Below are 24,061 nucleotides of genomic sequence, written 5' to 3'. Positions count from 1 at the left end.
AGAGAGAGAGAGAGAGAGAGAGAGAGAGAGAGAAACACACATGCTGGGGTCATTTTCCTTTTGCTGCATTAAAAATGTTTTCTACTGAAATGCAACCCTATCCAGCAGACAACGCTATAGAGCAGACATTGAGTAGGGCCTGTCTAATGAATCGTGCTGTGTACTTCTTTGCCCTTGGTGTTGAGTCTGTTAGCTGCCCTCATTCTCCTGCCTCTCCTCTGAACAATTGTAGTATCAGTAATCACTACCCCTCGCTTGGCAGCCTTTCAATGTGCTATCTCTCAGGGCTTAAGGCAGATTACCAGCGAATCGGGCCCATTACAATCCATAACGGCACTCAAGAGAGTGTCTGGAGGAGAGAGGTGAGCTACGGCTAAGGATTATTCCAGGCTTTAATCAATGCTTATTTGTGCACCTCTGAGCAACCAATTTGCTATCCTCTACGATTGCCTGAAATATTACTAAATCTAGAAGTTGTGAGGATGTCCTGCGTATCACGAGCCCTTCATAATATTGGCTGGTTAACACTAAGAAGCTTCTAAGCATCTTCGTTTGGCTGCTCCCGTTAGGGGTCGCCACAGCAGATCATTTGTTTTCATCTTTTCCTGTCCTCTGCATCTTCTTCTGTCACACCAACAATCTGGCATGTCCTCCCTCACCATATCCATAAACCTCATTTGCCTTTTTCTTGCCTGGAAGCTCCATCTTCAGCATTCTTCTCCCAATATACCCAGCATCTCTCCTCTGCACATGTCTAAACCATCTCAATCTCGCCTCTCTTGCTTTGTCTCCAAACCATCCAACCTGAGCTGTCCCTTTAAGAAGCTTCTAAGCATAAGCCTTCCAAAACCTGCATCTGGACCAAAACTGAAAAGAGATTCAGGTTCAAGGCAAGGTCAAGTAAGATAAATTGAGAGGCCTCACCTCTGTCAAAATTGTACTGCTGGGAGATTATCTCTCCCCAGTACTTAGCGCATTCGGCTGCCAGCTTCTTGGGCTTGTCCAGGCGGCGGATGGCCAGGGCCTGGATGTGTTTCTGGAAGGCCTCATCGCTCATCTCCTCCACAGACTTCTCCATGGTGCGCAGGAAGGCCTCCACACGGCTCTCCAGATAGTGGGGAGCCTTCTCCGACTGGATGATGAAGCGCAGGCCCTGGACCCCGTTGGCACGCCGGGGACCACTAAACACAATATAACCTTTGGGGATATTGGGGGGGGGGGTTTGAAGGGAGGCATGAAATATATATGGGCTCAGTGGAGAGAAGTGACCATATTTTGTGTGATAAAACCTGAAGACTGTTAAATATAATCATGTGTGTGCATCAATCCATCCATCCATCCATTATCCAAACTGCTTATCCTGCTCTCAGGGTCGCAGGGATACTGGAGCCTATCCCAGCCTATTGGTGTGCATATACGCAGTAACATTTTCCAAATTACTGATTCTAAAATAACATTTAACATACTTTTACAAACTTGATTTGCCCATTTCACTCTTGCAATAACATGGCTTGATCCTGCCATTTCTACCCAAGTCATTTTAACTGTTCCGTTTGTTGTTTCAATTCAATTTAGCTTCTGTTGCATTGTCTGTAAAGCATTTTGTGACTGTGCTGGAAAGGGCTATACAAATTCAAACTGCCGTCACAGGTCATGCCTGTGGGCTCACCCAGCTGTTCTTTGGTACGCAGTGTGTTGAAGCAGGGCTCAGAGATGATCTGACAGAAGAGTTCCAGCAGCATGTTGTCGTGGGTGGTCTGCATGTCTGTCTGGTAGTAGATTTCAATGCCACAGTTGTTATGCACCTCATTCCTCTGCTGATACACATACCAGCCACCTGAGAGGAACAAGACAGAGATTGGCTTTTAGATGTGTTCTTCTTACTGACTCATGTGCTTTAGGATACACACGTTCACCTGACAAAACATGACTGATGAGGCTCAACTCCAAATTTCATATACCATTAGTCAGTAAGGATGAGAAAATGACAGCGTTTCCACTCCGAGTCACATAATTCCACTTTCACAAAAGCAGGACAACAATGGCATTAACGCACTGGAAGAGTCAGACGCTCGTATTTTCAAGCGGGTCATTTGTTTTATTTGAATGACATACAATGGGCCTGGTGCAGGAACATTCACCTAAGTTCCCCTTGTATCTATCTATCTGTCTATATACATACAGCACACCGGTCAAACGTTTGGACACACCTGCCTAAATGTGTTTTTTCAAAATCTTGAAATCATTGCCTATTTCTGAATTTATTTTCAAAATCTCAAAAAGTAGCTTCATTTAGTACTTTAGGGAAATTTAGTAAAATTAAAGGAAAACTATGAGTAGGTGTGTCCAAACTGATGGAGCGAGAGAGAGAGACAGACAGACAGAGAGACAGACAGATAGATAGACAGCTTGCATGAAATAAGCGCCTAAAAAAGCTCCAGTATAACTGACACTATGTTGGCATGGATCTTAAAATAATCTAAATATTTAATTAGGTGTAGGGCTATTATATTTATAGGCATTTAGGTTTGATGCATTGTTTCATATTCTTATTTTTTCTTATGAAAATATGACCACAAACCATCTATCTATCTATCTATCTATCTATCTATCTATCTATCTATCTATCTATCTATCTATCTATCTATCTATCTATCTATCTATCTATCCAGAAGAAAAAGTAGAAGAAGAAGCGAGAGCGCGAGAAAGAGAGAGACAGAGCGAGAGCGAGAGAGAGGCATGTGGATTAGAGGCGATACTATTATACTCATTGTCTCTACACCTGTCCATTATAATTCTGTTTATCCTCTTTCAATGTTGTATTCTGTAAATTGTGTAACCACAACATCTATTGCACATTGTCTGTCTTGGGAGAGAGCGCTTTGAGGGGCTGTTGCAGCTAGAAAAGCGCCATAAAAAAATGCAACTCGATTGACTGATTCTCTAATATCAAAACTAGTCTTTTAATAGTCTTAACAGTTAAGAAGTTGCCCTAAAAAAAAATCTAATGAACTTGGGAAAAATTATAAAATAAATAAATAAAAGCCACAGTAGTAATGATGATTTGTTTCAGCTTGGTTTCTGTTAATAACTGGTTTGTTAAAGATGATCCATGTTTGAAGGGTGTTTCAAAAATAAACATGTCATTCAGGTGTACGGCTCTGAGAAATCCCATTCCAACAGTACAGCCTTCTGTGCATGAGAGACTTTTTTTTAATCTAAACAATCCATGAATAATCAATGCGATGCAAAGTAACCTGCAAAAGTGCAGCCTACAAAAGTGATGAGCTGGCTCGAGTGCAAATCTGCGAATACGCCTGAGCACTCTGCTAAAGGCATACGCGAGTGCTAATACAGTACAGTGGTAAAGTTCAGACAGAGGATTGTCGTGATGCACTCCAGACAGACAGACAGAGCGCTCTTAAAACCAACAACACCCTTGTAATGCTGAGTGGATCCAAATTTGACAATGGAGGCTTTTCACTTGTGCTGTCATTTTTCTTTTCAGTGCAACATGGATACAACTTCCACCCCATCTAAGGCTCATTTCTTTCGCACTCTCCTCTAACGTCTGTCAAGTCCATAGTGATCAAGTGAACTTCGGGGGGGGGGGGGGCATTGGCAAATGCAAGTATGCTTGTTCACATGCAGGAACTGTCCTGTCAACAAAAACAACAATCGCAACACAACACAAGTAAACAACACAGCTACAGTGCATGTCAGTGTTTTGGCAGACTATTGTAGGAGGTAGGAGTTGTACTGAATCCTCTCAAAACTGCTGTGGTGCACCAAATACTGAACACACCAAGTGGAAACTACCTCCCGTCTACTACTACTTGTTGCTAATGGCTAATTTCTTCAAGGGAAGATGACACTGAAAATTATTACAGATTTATATCAAACTTCAGCTCTTACCATCTCTGCTAGGATTATGAATTGCAACGTGTTTCTTGGCCAGCGAACTGGCCAGCCGTTAGGTAAGGGAATATCATGTTTACATCCTTAAAGTGCTTCTTCCTTACTGCTGTCCTCCATCTCAGTGGCGGACTGGAAGTGGGCCTGGAAAATCCCTGCTTGGGACACAGGATGTCTCTTAAGTTGCCCCCAGACGGCTCTGGGTTTTCTCTCCCTGCAACTTTAGTTTCCAAATGTAATCAGGAGCCCAGCAAAGGTGCTTCATTCTGTAGATGTGTGTGAGTGTGTGCGTGCGCAAGTGACACAGAGAGTGTGTTCCAGCATGATGACGTCCATTTCCCCTGGATGAGTTGTTCCCTCTGAAAATGGGGGATGTTGGATGTGCTCGAGCAGTTACGAACACAAAACAGGGCGGACGATGACGTGCGTGACAAGTGTTGTGTAAGGACCCTTCCGCCGGGTCACCATGGATATTGGTGCGATTGGCGTAGGCTCAGTGTGCTTAATTGAATTGGTAGAGTGTGCACTTGACCTACCATCTGGAACCTGCACCTCTCTGTAGCGAATCAGCTGGCTGGGGAGGAGGGGCTTGGTGTGAGCGTGCTCGATGAGCGTGTCCTCCACCATCTGCATCATGCCGAGAGCAGACTGAAAAGGCGAGGAGAAAGGCATACATGAGGAGAGAAATGAAAGACAATGCCATTTTGAATCCACTGAATATCATGTCAATCCTCCAATTTGCTGACATTCCAACAAGTCTGCCTCTCACAGTTCTGAGAAAGCTAGTGATACATTTCCAAGCCTCTACAGCATTTTGTGCTTTATTAAAGCAAACAGACACACCATGAGTCTATGGTGATGAGGTGGACTGTTATTCATGCAAGTGAATCCAATTCTCTTTCCACCTGTCTATGACACAGCCATCATCATGCAGCATAAGGCAGACACTGACAGCTGGGACCTTCTGAAGATTTGATACCAAAATCTTATCACAAGGTTTCAGTGGTCACCCCCAATGAAATGACAGGCAGATACTATAGAATGAAATGTGCCCCCCATCTGCCCAAATTTGCAGATCCATCAAGGCTGAAAGCTAATAAAATGAAAATCTCCATCTGCTGCCAGTAAAAAAAAAGAAAAAAAAGAAAAAAGGAATAACTTTAAACAAACCTCCTTGGTGATGTTGCCATGGAATAAGGCTTCAATATGTAACCGTGACAATAGCTGAGGTATGAAGGCCTTGAGGCGTGGGAGAGTCACATCTAGAATACAGATTACAGACAACCGTAATCAATCACAGGGACATTTCTCTGCCTGCAATCAGGACAGTGTGTGTGTGTGTGTGTGTGTGTGTGTGTGTGTGTGTGTGTGTGTGTGTGTTTTGCTGCCTGTGCATAGCAACGCTGTCATGAATCACAAAAAAAGTGGTCACACTCAAGACAGGCAAATTCATGCAAAACCATTTATACATACACAAAACACATTTAGGCAAGCACACGTGAACACACACAGACACACAAACCCAGTTTGTTTGAATGTGGGTTGGCCTATCTGCATTCATGCAGTGTCTGACACGAATTCCAGGAGTGGTGAGAGGTGAATATGGAGAAAGGAAGGTAAGACATTTGCTCGCTCTCTCTCTCTGAATGTTATCGGTCCAACTTAACTACACCCCTTAACTGGGACGCAAGACAGGGTGTATCCTGGGCCCTGGGGAAAGGCTGGACCAAGGCTAAGGACATGGATGGAAGAAACAGGTGGTGGTAATTATAGAGCCTAGTGAGTGGTTGTTAGTGGGCTACGAGCCTGGGCCCCGCAGGTTAATTGAGTCTCATGTGAATCAGAGGTAAGCCTGCGTAAACTCTTTGGTGTACGTATAACAAGCAGCCCTTCAGCTTGCAGACACACACTGCAGAGAGGAAAGACTGCAGCTCGGGAGGCATCTGGTGGAACACAACTTCAGCATTAAAATGAGAACTGGAGGCGGATAAGGAGAGCAGCGAGGACAGAACAGAGGGAAGGTGAGATGAGATCCCGCTTTTATCTGTATGCCAAACGTCCTGGAGTTTTAGCCCAAAAACTAAAGCCCTGAACTACAGCACAGGGACCAAATTTCTTGCTTAAGCTGAGAAACTTTGTCAGTCACTATAGTTACCATGTTATCCTAACCCCATTTAACAAGCTTAGAAGCAGTTTGTGTATCCAAGTTTGAAGGCTAGCTCGGCAAATTCTATTTTTAATATCTGCTCACAAGGACACCCAAAACAACAGGCATAGGCAACCATGTGCAATGGAGAGCCAACTGTATTTTTTTTTTTTTGCAGGTTTTCCTTCCGTCGCTTTCAACATCATGCCAGGTGATTTCACTAAGTAATACATCTTCAACCAAAGAGGACAGAATAATCATTGAAATCCATCTGCTATAGTGATTGGTTGTAAAGAAAACCTATATACACATGGCTCTCCATGGCACATGGTTGCCTACTACTAGCTAGCAAGTCATCAAAAGCATGTCAGAAAAAACACAAAGTGCTGGGTTGTCCTTTTTTTTCTAACCCTCAATGCAGTATGTGAGAAAACCATACCCAAGAGGTGACCCACAGATGAAACAGTACATGGAACATGGGTTTGAAAGGTAGAGAGAGAGCAAGAGAGAGTTGGAGAGAATTTTTTTCTCACCATCTAGAGCCTCTCTGAGCTCATCTTTGGTCCAGGCGACCTCAGTCATTAGCAGACGGAGATAGTACATGGCGTGCTGGTGTGGTTGCTCCGCTCTGAAGTTGTTTAGAGACCTCATGTACTGGAGAGAGAACGGAGATAGAGGTCAGAGTCAGTGCAGCACAAACACTATATGAATCATGACCAAAAAATTAACCCCAAATGTATCAGAAAAATATACTACAGTATGTGATACTGGGGGGGGGTGCATTTGTTTTGCGGCTCTGCGCTAAAAGGCAGAATAAAAAGTTTGATGGCTCTATATTTATGAGCACAGGCAGTGGTGTGACTCACTGACAGTCATAAGCTGCCGTTATTGGTTTTTATTGTTGACAAAGTGAAAGTCTGAAGTGGGCATTACCGCTTCCTTAATGATGTCGAAGCGCTTCTCATCAATCTCAAAGGTAGCCATCTTCTCTATGATCTTCTTAAGTAGGATGTCCTGCTTGTCATTGTAACCCTTCACTGAGAGCTGCAACACAGCATAGGAGACGGAGGAGAACAAGGGGGTTCGGGAGTGGCATGGAGTAGAGAGGTACAATGATTAGATTACACAGATTAGTTGAGTCAATGTGGTACTGATCAGCGTTCCTGTACATTTTTTTATTTCAAAACTGTACACAAACACCATCTCATATACTCTGACAAACCTACAAGACATAGCATTTACTCAGGAATGCTACAGCACTACTGTAAGAGATTTAACACCACTATAGCCTAAACAGAAATCATGATTCAGCCTTTTTATTTTGCATTAGTAGTATCCAAAGAATCACATTTTTAATTAGAACTGCAGCCTGCACAATGATCATTAACTAAACATATTCATGGGATCCAACCAAATTACGCCCAAGCATTATCGCTACATAAAAAAGGCAGAAAACCCTGGGACATGCAATAAAATGCATCAGAAGGGCTGACTACAAACTTCAGTAACCCAAACGCTTTGTCCTGTCACGAAGGTCAGGTAGTTGCCAGTCGTGCACTGTGCTAAGAGCAAACACTTGTACTGATATCCCAGAGAGTTGAATCGGTTCACCTGGACACAAAGTTTAGTGGGAAAAATGTTTCATCACTCATCTAAGTGACTTCGTCAGTCTCAGCTGACTGCAGACTAATTAATGGTCACGACAATCTGCATATGAAACATATCGCCAGTTTTGGTCATTATGCAACTGTGCCGTTTATAAGGTTGGGGATACCTGCAGTCAGCTGAGACTGATGAAGCGATGAAATGTTTCTCCCACTAAACTTTGTGTCCAGATGGACAGACTCAGCTTTCTGGGATTTCCTTAACCTGGAATACTGAGCATGCATCAACACATTTGTACTGATAGTGGCCATTATGAAAACACAGTGTATTAATTGTATTAATGCTGGGAGAAGCCCTAACTAGTGCTGGGCAATTACTAATATTGATACTGTGGTATGAGACTAGATGTTGTCTGGGATTTGGGGAATCGTAATATCATGATAGAACTTAAAGGTAGAACAAGTAGGATTTTCCTAAAAAATCAATGTATAGACTCATACAAAAATAATCCCTCTCAATCATCATTTATGACCCACTAGACTTGTGTGGCAGTGTCTGTATCTGCAGAGACCCTGTCCTCTGCCTGTATTTTCTAATTTTTCTTATTTAGCTGTGTACAGGACATTTCTGGGCATTAACCTTTGGGTAACGGGACTTTAAAAATGTAGCAACCAAGTGCCAGATCAAAATCGTAAGCTCGCATCTAAGGCTACGACAATGGTGGACACAGTGCATAAAAACCCAAATATAGTGAGGCGAAACGCAAAGCGGACAAAGCTCGTTCCACAACGAAGAGTGAATCTGGGGTTGGCTTTCACCCGCTGGTGAGCACTGAAGGATAGGATGGGACTGAAGAGCGACACAGAGCTGGCCTGTACACTGGGATGTGTTCTGACAACTGTACTCTGAGGGCGTGTGCTTCTGGTGACGTTGAGCCGGGGGGGCAACTTTGAATGTTGTGTTTACAAACAGCAACCCGACAAATCCTACTCGTTCTACCTTTAAATGTCATTTCTTGGTCTTGAGGGCTGCATTACAGTAAAGCGATACAATCTTCTGAACTTTGAGCTGAGTGAATTGAACAATGACTGCCTCTACCTGCTTGGTCATCATATCCACATTACTAATGATAACATCTCAAACTTTTATCTTCATGTAACTATCTTGTTAAGGCAATAGTCAACTTAAAAATATTGTCATGTTATCAATAGAGGTATTAAGTCAAAATTGTCATGGTATTCGATTTTGTAAATTTCACCCAGCCCTTGCGTTAATCCCCTGCCATGTTCTCAATATTTATTTTAAATCAAACAGTCATATGACAATTTCACCAAAACAAGAGGCAACTATCATCAGTTCTCAACGGATGACCAATGTAAACCAGGAGCCATCATCTGCTGCAGTGTACTGTAGATATGTTTCACTGCTGTCGACAATGCCCTGAGCAGTCAGTGAAAAGAACAGCCAAGCTAATTCGAAGGCTCTTATTGGCAGTGATTTCTTCCCTAGAAACCTTTGTGAATTAGCAAAACCTCTTCACCGACATGGCTCGGCTTTCTCAAACTTCACCACTCCTCCCCCTCTGCTGTGATTTCATCCCTGTAATGATTCCCACTAGCTGCGATCTTCCGTAGCATCATTAACCCTGCCAAGCACCCGATCTCCTCAACAATACTGCAAATGTCAAGGCAGTCAACACACAGGGCTTGAAACAAGCACATCAATAAAGTGTGAAGGAGCTGCCACAAGATCTTGACCAACAGCATGTCACAAAAGCATACCAGTTGACTCATGTGAAAAGGGGTGCCAAAGGAAGTTAGGGACAGACTACAGCAAAACACTACCAATGCAAAACACGCAGAAAAAAAGCTAGAGGCGATGAGGCCACTTGCTTCGAAGATAAAATTTGAAGAATTTCCATTTGTTTGAGCATAGAGCATACGGTAATAGTTCTCATTTGTTTAGGTTTCTAACATTTCCCTGAGACCAAAACAACACTGCTGTATTCATATGAGGGAGCTTGCACAAAAACTGAGTAATTTGCTCAGCCGAGCATAGCTTTGCCTAATCATGCCTTCCAGATAGTCACAATTCCAATTTCTTTTAGTACTCATGGCTCAGCAGAAATTACACTATAAATATGTCAAGAGAATATGGATCACTTGACATAATTCTTTGTACTTTGGGAATGAGACAGTTTTTCATCTAGGCTACAGGTTGGCTGATGTTGAAACAACAGAAGCTTCAAATTGGCAGACAAAATAATAAAATCTAAACCTAGAATTTGGGAAATCATGCCATCTGGCACTTCTCCTACTCTCTGATTTCTGCAAGTTCATATACTGAATGTATTTCAGCTGATGAGTTTTAAGGGAATCTGAAATCAGCCACCCATTTGTCCTTCAAGTATTCCAAGGAGTATGCAATATATCTAAACTGACATTCTGCAAGCTAATCAGAATATACAATCTTTCATCCATAGGTGGAGCCAACGCATGAATACACTGTGTGACATTCCGTGTGTACTACAGCTGGCTTTACTCCAGTGAAGCGACAAATTGAGCAAGTATGGACAGGACATGCAGTTGTGAGCAAAAACTACTACCCACTCCTTTTTAAATGGACAAACAGGGCACACCACACAGTCACACAAACCATAAGAAATGAAAACCATGCTGGTCCCACACACTAACAAATCCTTGAGCTGGGACTTTGCTGGAGCCTCAATAGGGCCCTGGGTTTTGTCAGGGTGTTGGCAAACAGCATACTTACGAGGATGGCATTCATCCCTGAGGCTATGCCATAGACCAGGCCGGCCAGGCGGGCTGCATATGTATACTCTTTTAAATCATCCTTCAATAACCTGAGCAACAGGTAGGTCATGTTGCAGTACAGGGGATCTGCATATAGGTAGCGACTAATGGGGAAACAAAAAGAACAAAAACAAAACAAACATTTTTTTTCTTTTTTTGCTGGGGATGGAAGGATGAGCAGAGCAGGGAGGAGAATGATGAGTATGTATATGCAGCCTTGTGGCCGGCTTTCTGCCCAGTTAACAGCATGAAAACTAAATGTAAATTAAACTACTGTTATGGCCAGTCTAGGGTTATCGCACTTGCGATATGCACTACTGATCTGTTCCCTTAAAATCCAGTATGAGATGTATAATTGAATCTCATTTATTAAATATCTGCCTCGCCAGATGAATAGAAGTTTCCTTTAAATCCAAATAAGTCTCAAGTGGATGTGTGATACGGTTGGCTTCGCCAAGGGGGAAAAACAACCCCTTAGTCTTTAGAGGTTTCCAAAGCAGCTGACGAGAGGATGGAGAGGTAAAGAATTACAAAGAAGACGCAGACAGAACAGAGGCTAGTTTGAAACCAGCCCTGGGTCAAAAAGTATTGCTAAATAATCACAGTGTTCATTTTAATGTGTAAAGTATCTAATGGGCGGGGTTTAAACCATTAAAACAGGATCAGGAAATGTCAGGTAACTTGCCAATCGCAGAAAAGCACATAACATTAAATTCCAAATACCTTTCTTAAGATTGTCTCGATTTTCAGGGAGTCATGGTGTTGTCCCCAAGTTATAAACCAAACCCACCAGTTGTTAAAGCTAAAAATGTTTTGCAAATACTATCTGACCCAGTTCTGATTGAGACGCAGTAGACCGGGGTAGAGGATGATCAGGGGCAAAGTGGTTTGGGTCCTAGTATGGGGGAAATGGTGAGGATATCTGAATACTTACATACATCCCATAGATGGTATTTTGCAGGTCATAGTTCAAGCCAGCTAGTTCGGCTGCATATGCATACTCGTTGAGGGAGTCCTTGAGGAGCTCCAGGTATAAATATGCCATGTTACAATGCAAGGGGTCCACATAAGCAAACGGGCTGTAGAGAAAGTGGGAGTGATGAATCATAGAGCACACCCAAACAGACTCACAGGCAGAAATTAATTAAAAACAGAGCGAAATTAACCAAAGCAGCTGAATTTCCTTTACACTAGAGGTAGCCATAAAACATTGAATATATACATGTGTTGCAAAGTGTGGCTTATTGTCAGTGCATTAACTGAGCTCTTCAACTAAAGAAATAATGCAGCACAACAATATCAATAACTGAACTATCAGTGGTCAAACATCACACGTTTGTGGAAAAACAAGGGTCATGCTTATGGACCTACCTGAAAAACTCAAAGTTCAAGCATGCCTTGGGCAGGAAAAACTTGTCATCCTGCTTAAACCACACCTTGCTCATAGCTGTGTCCTGCAAGAAGAAACAGCAAACAAAACAAAAATCTTAAAAAAAAGTTATTTGCAAAGAGGTGGTTACTGTAGATCAAGAATCAGTGAAAGTCTGTAGAATCACCAGCCTCAGCACACTTTGCCTATGAACCATGATAACATGAGAAGCTTGTGTACTGGCTTGCTCTCTTGAAGTTATGACTGAATTACTTTGATAACAACAGATAGCACCAAAACCTTTGTACTCAGCAGGGTGTGTAACGGCATTAAAAAACTGTGGCTTTTCTCCATAGAGTAATTTCCCAAGAGATGAGAACATGTAAGCTCTGGTTATGAGCTTACCTCCTCTGATCTCAACATGATGGCAACAACTGCTAAATTCTTTACATCTCAATCCTGACACGTCCTTATTACCATATGAAAGCTTAAGAACCAAGTTCTCATAGCTGAGCTTTCAGGGCTGTCTGTTGCTGTTTAGTAATGAGAAACGATGATACTTTCATAATGGGGTAGCCCGGTAGAAAGGCTTGCCTTAATTAAATTGGGGACAGGTGGAGAGTCTTTCTCGAGATGATAGATCTCAAAGTTGTTGGGGATGAACTCGTTCTTCATGGGTAGCTTAAACTTGCCGTTGAGGTCTGCACTGGCCCATTTCTGAGAGAGAGAGAGAGAGAGAGAGAGAGAGAGAGAGAGAGAGAGAGAGAGAGAGAGACAGACAGACAGACAGACAGACAGACAGACAGACACACACACACACACACATACATATGGAAAGAAAACATGCTTTACTAGCTTAAAAGTTAAGCAGCAATTGCCATTTTCAATTTGAAAGCAAAGCCTGACTAAACATTTAATTGCATGAGCTTAAAGTTATATTAGAAATTGTACTTTATTCTTATGTACCTCACAAAGCATATGGAAGCTTATTCAAGTTGTTTATTTTACAAAAGTGGAGAGATCATTCAATGAAGGCAAAATTTATTTAAATATATTCAAATATTGTAGTTTCTGCTTTTAAGTTTCAACTTCATTACCCAAATACTAAGTTTAAACATCTATTTCCATGTTTGAAAATGACGAGAGAAAAAAGCTGAGTTGTTCACTGCAACAATGTACTCATCTAGTATTCCTGTTATCACCACCTTACCTAAATTTACATGTTATATTCAAGCAATGAATGAATAAAATTTAAAATGTCTCAAAAAAAAAAACAAAAAAAAAACACCGGACCAAATCATTACTGTGACTAAATAAGAGTCCCACAACAGCAGTGACTTGCCTTGATGACTTCTTCAGAGATGGTTTCCTGTTTGTACTGTGTGCCATACCACTCCTCAGTCTGATCCGTCTGCCCTTCAAATGACTTTGACACCACTGCAACTCTGGAGGAGGAGGACAAAGAACCAGGTAATGTTAGTCGTATCAAAACCTAAAAGTGGTCATTGGCAGCCCACCCTCGTTTCCTGAAGTCTGAATATAAACTATTAGTTTGGTCTAATATTGGCGGTGGGGGTTTCAACTCAATTTAGTGAACTGCGGTGACCATGGTTCAGTTGCACATCAAAAGTCAATGATGAAAATGGGAAAGACTGGAAGAAATAGACTTCAGAAAGGGATCAACAGAGCATCATCACCATAAAACCATAGAACAACCCAGTTTGCCTTCTGTCTGCACTAGCAGCTGTGTTTTGTAAGACAAGGCACAGATATGACACTGTAGCCCAATCTGATCTTGCCCCAAACAGTAAACCTTCAGACTAACTGATGTCACCTGCGTGATCAGCATAAATGTATGAATACTTAAACTGGGATAAATACGAGAAAGGGGACTGCACTTCGTGACATCACACATTACCTTGATGACGCCAGTTGTTGCCACTGGCATCCAGGATGTTTCTAGCAATTGCAGCCATAGAGTGTGTATTTTATAGGCACATAAGTGACTGACTGCTTCATTTTACCATTTAATTAAGTGAAGAGTTTGTTGTCCATTTCCTGTGTATGAATAATACAGTAATGTTGCATGTATATATACTGATGAGCCAAAACATTATGACCACCTGCTCATATGCTGTTGGTCCTCCATGTGCTGTCAAAACAGCGCCAACCCACCAAGGCATGGAGTCTACAAGACCCCTGAAGGTGTCCTGTGGTATCTGATACCAAAACATTAGCAGCAGATCCTTCAAGCCCTGTAAGCTACGAGGTGGAACTGCAATGGATCGGACTTGTCAGTCCAGCACATCCCACAGATGCTCAATCGGACTGAGATCTGGATAATTTGGAAGCCAGGGCAACACCTTTAACACTTCATCATGTTCCTCAAACCTTTCCTGAACAATTAGTACAGTGTGGCAGGACGAATTATCCTGCTGAAAGAGGCCCCTGCATCAGGGAACATCATTGCCATGAAGGGGTGTACCTGGTCTGCAACGATGTTTAGGTAGGTGGCACATGTCTAACTGACATCCACATGAATGGCTGGACCCAGGGTTTCCCAGCAGAACATTGCCCAGAGCATCACCCTCCATCCACCGGCGTGTCATCTTCCCACAGTGCATCCTGGCACCATCGCTTCCCTAGGTAAACGGCGCACACGTACATGGCCATCCATGTGAGCTACAAGAAATGGGACTTATTGGACCAGGCAACCTTCTTCCACTGCTTTAAGGTCCAGTTCCCAAGCTCGCATGCCCACTGTAGGCGCTTTCGATGGTTTACTGGGTTTATTATGGGCACTCTGAATAGTCTGCGGATACGCAGCCCCATACGCAGCAGGGTGCAATGCACTATGTGTTGTGAAACATTCCTCACTTAACATCATTAAAATTTTCTGCGACTTTTGCCACAGTAGACCTCCTGTTTGGAACAGATGGGAAAGAACAGAAGAAGAGAGAATATATCTTTTTTGTCCACTAGAGTGGAAATTTGTCTTCGGCTCATCAAACACAAGAAACAGCAACATAAAGACATACAAGCAATTATTAAAAACAAGACGTAGACATGGTCGCATTACACATTAAAAACTGTTCATGTCAATATTTGTGACTTAAATTTCATCAGTCACTTTGGACTTGGGATGAAGGACTTCTTAAATACATTTTTATTTGTTAGAGGGACTCTATAAAGCCTCCCGGAGCTCAATGGCTCAAACTGGCTGAAGAGAGGATGGGAGCTATCTGCTAGGATTCTCCTCGCCTTCTTACTCGTCCTTTCTGTAAAAAGTTGAGTCAAGAGCTTTAGGGGTTTGCCAACCATTTTACTTGCTATTAACACAATCCTGGAAAGTTTATTCTTATATATACATACAGTTTAGGTAGTTAAACCATTCTCAACAAGAGTTTTGTACACTAGTTCTAAAATCTGCTAACACTGAGGCCGCTGGGTTTTTTTAAGAAGATAAAGTCGCTGTGAGTATCTCTTGAAAATATACTCAACAAAGAAGTTCATCTGGGAGTCCAGAACTGTACCAAGACATTTAAAGTTTTTTACAGCTTCAACATGTTGGCCATCAAGTGAAATTGGTTGTTTTCAAATTTGTTTTGTACAGATAATTCTCTTTTGTCTTAGCCACACTGATTTCTAGCTGGCCAATGTGACACCATGTTAGAAAGGCCTTAGTGTAGGCCAGGTAAGCAACTTCTCCAAAAGTAGGGCTGAGCAAAATATCAACATTATATCAATATCATTATATAAGGCTAGCTATAATCTGGGATTTTGGATATTGTAATATTGTAATATGACATAAGTGTTGTCCTTTCCTGGTTTTAAAGGCTGCATTACAGTAAAGAGATGCAATTTTCTGAAATTATTAGACTGTTCTAGCTGTTATATTTGTCTCTACCTGTTTGGATATCATATCCACATTACTAATTAGTGTTTATGAAAAATGTCATTGTGTAAATATTTTGTGAGAGCACCAATAGTCATCTCTAAAATATCGTCAAAATATCAATAAAGGTATTCAGTCAAAAATATTGTGATATTTGATTTTGTCCATATCACCCAGCACGAACCAAAAGTTTCTGTTTTCTGTAGGAGGCCAATGAAGGCCATGTCATCAGCATACTTACACAATCTAAAATGTTTCTCATTGATCATAAATTCGTTAGTAAAAAGAGAGAATAGCACAGGGGAATAAACACAGTCTTGTGGCCAGCCTGTGCTCACAGTAAACACATCTGACATGCTCCCCCTTACACAGACCCTCTGTGGGTTGAAGGAAAAAAAAGCTCTGATCCGGATAACTAACCCCTTATTGATGTTGAGATCAATGTGCCTTTTCAGGAGAATATGTTTCTTCATTGAATTAAAAGCTGAGCTAAAATCCACAAATAGAACCCTGGCATATCTTTTAGGACGCATAAGCTGTTTTGTAACTGTATTAAGCAGTCAGTACAGCATCATCTCTGCCTCTGTCACTCTTGTATGCAAACTGGAGTGGATCTTACATGGTAGCGACAGTAGTGAAGTGACTGGCCAGAGCTCTCGCCATAGTTTTACACAGCATGGAGGTTACTGCAGTAGGCCAAAAATTATTTGGCATACGTGCACCTGGCTTTTTTGGCACAGGCCTGATTATTGAGAATTATCATGATTCTGGCACTGTGCATGTATCTAAGAGAGATGAAAACAACCTTGCAAAAACTCATCTTAATTGAGGAGCACAGTTTTTAAGTAGACAGGCTTTTACAATTATCAAATAGGCCCAGCAGAGAATGTACTTTCTTCACCAGCTCAAGAAGTTCAACATGCCTCAGGAACTGCTGATTCAGTTCTACACTGCAATGATCCAGTCTGTCCTCTGCACAGTCATCACTGTCTGGTTCGGATTGGCCACCAAACAGGACAGGGACAGACTACAATGGACAGTTAAGTCTGCAGAGAAAATCATTGGTTCCAACCTGCCCTCCATTCAGGACTTATACACCTCCAGAGTCAGGAAATGGGCAGGCAACATCCATGCAGACTAGGATTGAACGATTAATCGAATTCAAACCAACATTGCAATGTAATAGAATTCAATTTTCAAATTGCAAAGGGTGCAACTAAAAAAAATTGTTTTTTTTTTTTAAATGTTACACAATCTTACCAATCGTATGGTCGGAAACACGTGGCCATGTGGGGTCACGTACACACACGCTACCCTATGCTCACGTGACATGCGAGTGAGCAGAGCAGTAAATGAAGAAAACAACTTGCCACGCTATGCTTTGATTCTAGTGGTAACTTTACTATCTTGTGAAAATGGCCTTGGCAGAACCGAACACTGAAAAGGTGACTTTAGTGTCAAAGAAGAGCAGTTAATCAGTTGTCTGGATCAACTGTGCAGAACGTGCCTTGCTACCGTAGCTACAACATGGGGTAACACTACAAACCTGTTCCAGCATTTAAGAAAGCATCACAAGGTCATGTATGACAACTGCATGTCTACAAACCCGACCACCGTGTGTCAAGTAGGCTGAATACCACCCGGCACAGTATATATATTTCTGGACTTTAGTTTGTGTGATTTGTTACTGTTACTGACTGGAGACCAGTAAGAGTCATGTTTATTTTCATATTAATGTTCACACCAGGCCAGTTCTGCAGTGCTTTCTTGTTCCTTTTTTAGATTTTATTAAAAAGTTAGTTGGTCATATTATAAAATGTTTTATTGCTGTGTTTAGTGTATAACACAGAAGATAATGAACTTTGGAGAAAAAAAAATCGCATACTAAATCGCAATCACAATATTGGTCTAAAAAAAAAAATCGCAATTACATTTATTTCCCCAAATCGTTCAGCCCTACTGCAGACCCATCACCACCTGGTCACAACCTGTTCTAACTCCTCCCCTCTGGTAGGCACTACAGCGCACTGTACCCCAAAACAACCAGATATAGAAACAGTTTCTTTCTGCAGGCTGTCATTCATATGAACGCTTAAAACTGTCAAATAATTCAAACTATCGTGTATATACTGTACATTGTACATATACTGGTACGCTCTGTCACGTCCATCTACCTCAGGCATGTATGTAAGTAACCTGCTAACATCTATTTCAGCATCTCTGCTATATTCTCTGCACCACTGCAATTCATCACCTCTTATTTCGCCTGAGTATAGTCAATCCTTGTGTATATATATCTCAAGATTGTCGTGTTGTAGTGTTGTTATTCTATGTTAAGTACTACTTCCTCAATGGCTCAGATGAGTTGTGGTGTCCCTCAAGGCTCAGTTCTAGCCCCTCTTCTGTGCTCTAAAAACATGCTGCCTCTTGGCCAGGTTATTCAAAATCATGATGTTTTACCATTTTTATGCTTAAGACAGTTACACATCACTAAAACCCACAGATCCTAGCAGTCTAGCACATCTCACAACTTGTCCCTCTGACATTAAATCCTGGATGTCCCAAAATGTTCTTAGTCTTCTGGTTCTTAAATTTAATGATAAGTGAGGTCATTCTGTTTGGTCCCCCATCAGCCCTTTTGGTACTAATCTTGGTGGTCTGTCAAATAGTCTTAAGCAGGCTGCTAGAAATCTGGGGGTAATATTCAATGCTAACCTCTGTTTTGATAATCAAGTAAAAAATGTTGTTAAGTCATGTTTTTTCCAGCTCAAGATAATCTCTAAAATTAGGTCATTTTTATCAATTGCTGATCTACAAAAGCTGTACATGCTTTCATCTATTCTCGGCTTGATTATTGCAATGCACTTTACTCAGGTATCAGCCAGGCCTCCCTCCACCATCTGTAGTTGGCACAAAACTCTGCTGCTTGACGACTCATTACCAGGATAAAGAGGCATGATCACATAACCCCTGTGCTTGCCTCCCGACACTGGCGCCTCTTTAGATTTTGAATTGATTTTAAAAATGTATTGCTCACTTTTAAGGTCTTAAACGGTCTTTCTCCTAAATACATCTCTGATTTATTGACCTAGTATATGCCCTCTCGACCATTAAGATCTGTAGATGGAGCCTTCCTGGTTATTCCCAGGTCATGGTCTGTCACAAAAGGCTTTTGCTGTTAAGAGCTCCCACACTATGGAACTCTCTTCCTACTGAACTCAGACAAACTAAGTCTCTAGCTTCTTTCTTCTTAAAACTTTCCTCTTCGTGAAAGCTTTTGGAGATGTTTGATTGTTTGTTTTTATTTATATGTACTGTTTTTATTTTTATCCTACTTATTTAGTCTAATTAATTTATTGTTTTTACCTCCTCTTCGCTAATGTCCTTTGGTCTAATTCTCATTTTTGCCTTGTCTGGTTTGATCTCTTTTGTAAAGCACTTTGTAAAATTGTTAAGAAAAGTGCTATATAAATAAAATGATTATCATTATCATTATTATTATCATCATTATTAATTATTATCATTATTATTACAGAGGTTTTTGCCATGTGTAAACAGATACACAGCCAAAACATGGCTTATTCCCATTGTAGTGCCAGATGCTATGGCCTTTTGTGAAACAGTTCTCTTTGTAGGATGTTTGAAGTAGTAGAGTCATCAATACCTTGTCTGCCTCTAATTTACAACCTATGTTTAGAAGTCTTACACACCCTGGCAACTCTGGAGCCCCTAAATCAATGGGTTGTATTTAGAAGGAGTGCTATATTGGGACAGCAACATCAATCAGTCAAATGGTGGCATTGAGGAAAGGGGAGTTCTGCAAACCATACTCAGTGACAGTTACTAAGATCAATGTAAAAACAAATCAATAATGCCTATTACAAAGAAGCACGGTAATCATTTGCAGTCATTTCAATGACACAGCCTTACTTCTTTCATTTACATTTCTAGGTCTGAGAATGAGACCAATACACCTAGAAATGCTCTTTTAAATCAAAAGCAGCATCAAAAACATTTAAACAGTCATTTTGCTAAAAGACTACTGACATCCAATTTTCAGCATTGGCTCCCAATATCACGCACTTTTACGAAATGTTAACAGCAGGGTGTGGACCCGTTACAGCCATGCACTTCAAAAAAACAAAAATAAGAGAAAAGACCTGAGTCAGCAAAACTAAAAAAGAAACTGGATAAAAGCCAATATTTTATAATCCATCCATTATCCAAACCGCTAACATGAGAAATTCACTCCAAATGATATCTTATCAATGTTTCTGCTTATGCACATGATGGGTCAGCTGAAGAGAAAATTTCAGAATAAATAACCATCAACAAATAAAGCTTAAGTGAAATCCTGTTACGACACCTGCAATTCCTATGCAGTGGCAGCGAAACTTGATAAGACGGCCCCACTAACATAAAAAACAGCCTTTTGAAGCTGAGGGCGGAAATTGAATCTGTAAAGTTGCCTCACATTCTCTTTCAAGGGAGAAAATTGAAGTCGTTTCATCCAAACATCACAGCAGGACAGCACTTTGTCAGTGCTGCCAAGAAGAGAGAAAAAAAAAGGTTGATTCTTATCTCCATAGAGAAACTGGGGGGAAAGGCAGGAAAAAAAAGTGATGAAAGCCTCGAAAGCAAGAGCTCCTTTTTTCACGAGAGCAATAACTAATATTCTTATTAGTATGTAGTTATTTCAAACATAAATACAATATGAATTTTATTTTACATGTCATTAAAATATAAAAAGGAATATTTAGAATTAACCTTTCAACTATTAATTTGTGCAAATTTTCAGAGAAATCTCAAATGCAAATTTGATTAATCATAATTTCTTCTTTGATCAGAATTCAAGTCACCTCTAAAGAGATGTATTGATTGGAATTATGACCAGGTGAAAATATGATAGGTTAAATAATATTCCTATAATATTGCTTGGCCTTGGTGTATATATGTTAAAACGGCTCAGGCTGTAACAAGGTCATTTCTACTTTTTGATAATTTATACTTGCCTACGTTTTATTTTGGTTTTCCTTGTCAGAGATACCTTATATTTTGTTTCTAGGTAGGAATGAGTTTTACAAATCAAAAGTATGACCAAAGGTTCAACACAACACTTCTTTTGGGCATTACATTTTGGTTTTAAAACCTGTTTAATCTCTTCTTTCTCCACCTTTTTCCCCATTCAAGTCATACAGTCATGCCAAAGCTGTGTGGCAATCAAAGTCAATAGAAGTAAAGAGCAGGTGATTTAATACACAGGCTTTTTCTAGGCTTCAGCCTGGATCCCCAAAATGATCAGGGGCTTCAAGTTAGCTAGGGATGAAAAACACATGAATTTTTTGACCAGAATCCAAGTCCTCACTTGTTTTAAATTGTTCCAGTGAGTGGCTAGCAAATAACATACTTTAGCGGTTGAAGAATGGTCAGAATTATGCAAAATTTTTTGCAGTTTAATATGGACACCATCCTCTAGCTGTTAATGCATATGTGTGTGTGTGTGTGTGTGTGTGTGTGTGTGTGTGTGTGTGTGTGTGTGTGTGTGTGTGTGCGCACGCGTGTGCTATTATGATGACTTGCAGCCCAAGGGCCCCGCCTAAGCAAAATCGATGTTGATGAAATATGACTTACTTGGATACAAAGTGGAAGAAAAATACTTTTTAGATTTAGTCCTACAAAAATACCGGCATTTGGATCAAAGTGTTGGTTGCAGTTTGAAATACGATCTAAGTATATGAATCATATTGTAGCACTAACCTGACATGCTCTGGTCTCAGCTTGTCCAGTACCATCTCTATCAGATCTGGTCTGAAGTCCTCCAAAAGGTACTCTGCTGCCAGGACCTCTTCCAGAGGATAGTACTGAAACAGACAGGATAAAAAAAGCTTTAACCGTCAAGCTGCTTTCAGGGAAAGGGAGGATTTTAGTATGTAATTGATTGTGACACTTTTTGTAAAAGGACTTAAAATTGGTGCTGTACTATTTCATAAGGCCAAATCATTTATATTTGGTTTTCAAAAGCCATTTTGAGTTGGAGCACCGAGTCTAATTGACTGGGAGTGCTTTACAGTCCAAGCTCAGTCCTTTTGGACCTATTGGTTCAAAATGTTACAAGTATAGTAAGTGGAAGAAGACCTGCACAAGAACAAAACAAACAAAAAAACAAGGAAAAGACTAGTGTCTCTGCCCATTGCACATGTTTAGTTACAATGTGGCAAAGTTCCAGAAACAAATTTTCATTTTTATGCTGTGTACATGGAAATTTCTATCATTACTGCAGCAGTCAGGTATTCCTGTCTATGAATGGGGGTGTAGAAAATGCCAGTCTAATTTTGGCTGTGGCTCTGAAAAAATCTCTAGCCTCTCAATATCCTCACGGAGCCAACAGCAGCACCAGGCAGTCGGATGACATCACCGGCTAAACGCAGACACAATGAGCTGCAGTGTGTCGCCCTGGAGACAACCTTTGCAGATAGAGACGGGACCTACGTGTAATAAGCCCGCCACCTTAGAAGTGTAGCCACGAGGCCGCTCCTTGTCCTTGAACCTGAAGGCCACTTTGTTTAAATCCTGCATAGAGAGAGCACATGCCACATATTAGTCACAAGTAATTATGGGAGCCACATCTAGCTCAGCTCTAATATCTTGAGTCTTAAAAGTGGAATGCAACTGAATTTCAGCCCATGCATGTTATTCTGATGCCTTAGGGTAGGTTAGTTTTGTGCACTTAGATATTTCAGAGTGGTGAAGGAACATATTCTGCAAGCTAAAAAAGGTTAAAAAAAAGTCACTGAAAGATACCCAGCCATCAACCAGTTTCCCTTTTGTATTACGGGGAAAGAAAAAAAAAATCAGAATGGCTGCTAAAGTACTACAAATATTTTGAGTTTTTATTGAATCCACCCAAAACCATTTCCAGTGGTAGAAAAACTATTTTTCTACCTTGACATCATCTCCTATAGATGTAATGTTATCTGTGATGTCGCAGCCTCACTGACAGCTTAAAATCACCTTGCATTCCTGAAAGACCCACTCCTGAGGCCCCTCAGTACGTAGTTTCTGGATATACTGGAACATGTGGAAGATGATGTCCTCTACATGTACTGCAGAAACAGGCATGGCAAAACCCCCACAACTTGCATTTAATTTACCTGCAGGTACAAACACATGCTAAGGAACACCAGTATTTAAAAAACTAATCCTTAGGGAATACTTACAGAGCCCCTCTTCAGTCAGGTCCACATTGATGATAAAAAACATGAACCCTCTGGCTCCTTCCTTTTGCCCCCCAACCAGGGTGTTCACCCAGCCTATGAATAAGATGAATTTATAGATTTATAAATTATCACATTTTGGGGAGAAGTGGTAACCTCCGCAAATGTCAATCATACTTTACGTGGTTTAAAATGGTAGAATAAATTGGGTTGTCTGTCTGCTATGAACACTGGATCCCTGGCACACTATTTGAAGCCAGAAACTAACCATGGTTGTGGTGGTCCAAACCACAAACCTGTTTACATATAAAGGAACAAGTTTTCTTCACTTTTGGTTGCCTTTGATTCCAAGAGTTTTTTTATTTTTTGGAAATGGGAATGACTATTGTGATAACCAAACTACAGTGCAGCCGTTCATATGACTATACGGATCATAATTACAATATTATGCTAACAAAGCTGCAATATGCTTTTTTCATATCATGAAGCAACTCTAAGCCTTACCTTTGGCCTTCAGTTCAGACAGGAGACTTCCAGGTCCTTCATGACCAATCAGATGTCCTAGATAGTGGCCTGGGTTTGATTTGTAGTACTTCTGCAGGTCCGGGATGGGGAAGGTCACATACAGGTTCCTGATGTCTTTGACAGGCACCACTTTGTAGAATTGCTGTGATCAAAACAAAGACAGTTTGTAAATCAAGTCTGAGGGAAAAAGTATCTTTAAAAATGGACATAAGTAATAGCCATGAGACAATATACTGCATCACAACAAAAGGTGGTGCAAAATAGCCTTCAACAAACTGAAAATGGGCTTGTGACATTAGTTACAATCATCTAATGTGGCCAAATGGTTTTTAAAAACTAAATCACAAATCACAATAAAAAAATCATTATTGCACCCAATGCCACAACCACTTCAAGTTGTATTATCAATTTCAACCCTTTTATTAAAGAAACGAATACATTTATTTAACCAGGTAAAAATGTTCTGATTTTACATACTTAAATTACTTTTCAATTTCTGATATTATGACAATCTAACAATGAACACAATGTAAAGTGTAACGTTTAATGCTGTAGGCTTCTTGATTACATACATTTTTC

At 40.8% G+C, this 24,061-nt stretch overlaps 1 protein-coding gene across 1 annotated transcript in view; it reads right to left on the bottom strand.

Annotated features, from left to right (window-relative positions):
* Positions 1–24,061, bottom strand: part of ide (insulin-degrading enzyme) — a 39,143-nt gene that overhangs the window by 3,063 nt on the left and 12,019 nt on the right. The window contains exons 7-21 of the mRNA XM_056291462.1: positions 23,462–23,624; positions 22,961–23,053; positions 22,755–22,846; positions 22,233–22,313; positions 21,501–21,604; positions 13,191–13,293; positions 12,443–12,565; positions 11,851–11,933; positions 11,414–11,558; positions 6,995–7,105; positions 6,595–6,715; positions 5,086–5,177; positions 4,452–4,563; positions 1,670–1,837; positions 925–1,197 (exon numbers count right to left, since the gene is read on the bottom strand). Of these exons, the coding sequence (XP_056147437.1) occupies positions 925–1,197; positions 1,670–1,837; positions 4,452–4,563; positions 5,086–5,177; positions 6,595–6,715; positions 6,995–7,105; positions 11,414–11,558; positions 11,851–11,933; positions 12,443–12,565; positions 13,191–13,293; positions 21,501–21,604; positions 22,233–22,313; positions 22,755–22,846; positions 22,961–23,053; positions 23,462–23,624 (1,864 nt within the window). The remainder of the gene's footprint in view (positions 1–924; positions 1,198–1,669; positions 1,838–4,451; positions 4,564–5,085; positions 5,178–6,594; positions 6,716–6,994; positions 7,106–11,413; positions 11,559–11,850; positions 11,934–12,442; positions 12,566–13,190; positions 13,294–21,500; positions 21,605–22,232; positions 22,314–22,754; positions 22,847–22,960; positions 23,054–23,461; positions 23,625–24,061) is intronic.

The sequence above is a fragment of the Lampris incognitus genome, chromosome 13, assembly GCF_029633865.1.
Source record: "Lampris incognitus isolate fLamInc1 chromosome 13, fLamInc1.hap2, whole genome shotgun sequence".
NCBI lineage: Eukaryota > Metazoa > Chordata > Actinopteri > Lampriformes > Lampridae > Lampris > Lampris incognitus.
Note: the sequence above shows the minus strand (reverse complement) of the source record. Positions and strands in the feature narration are given on the sequence as shown.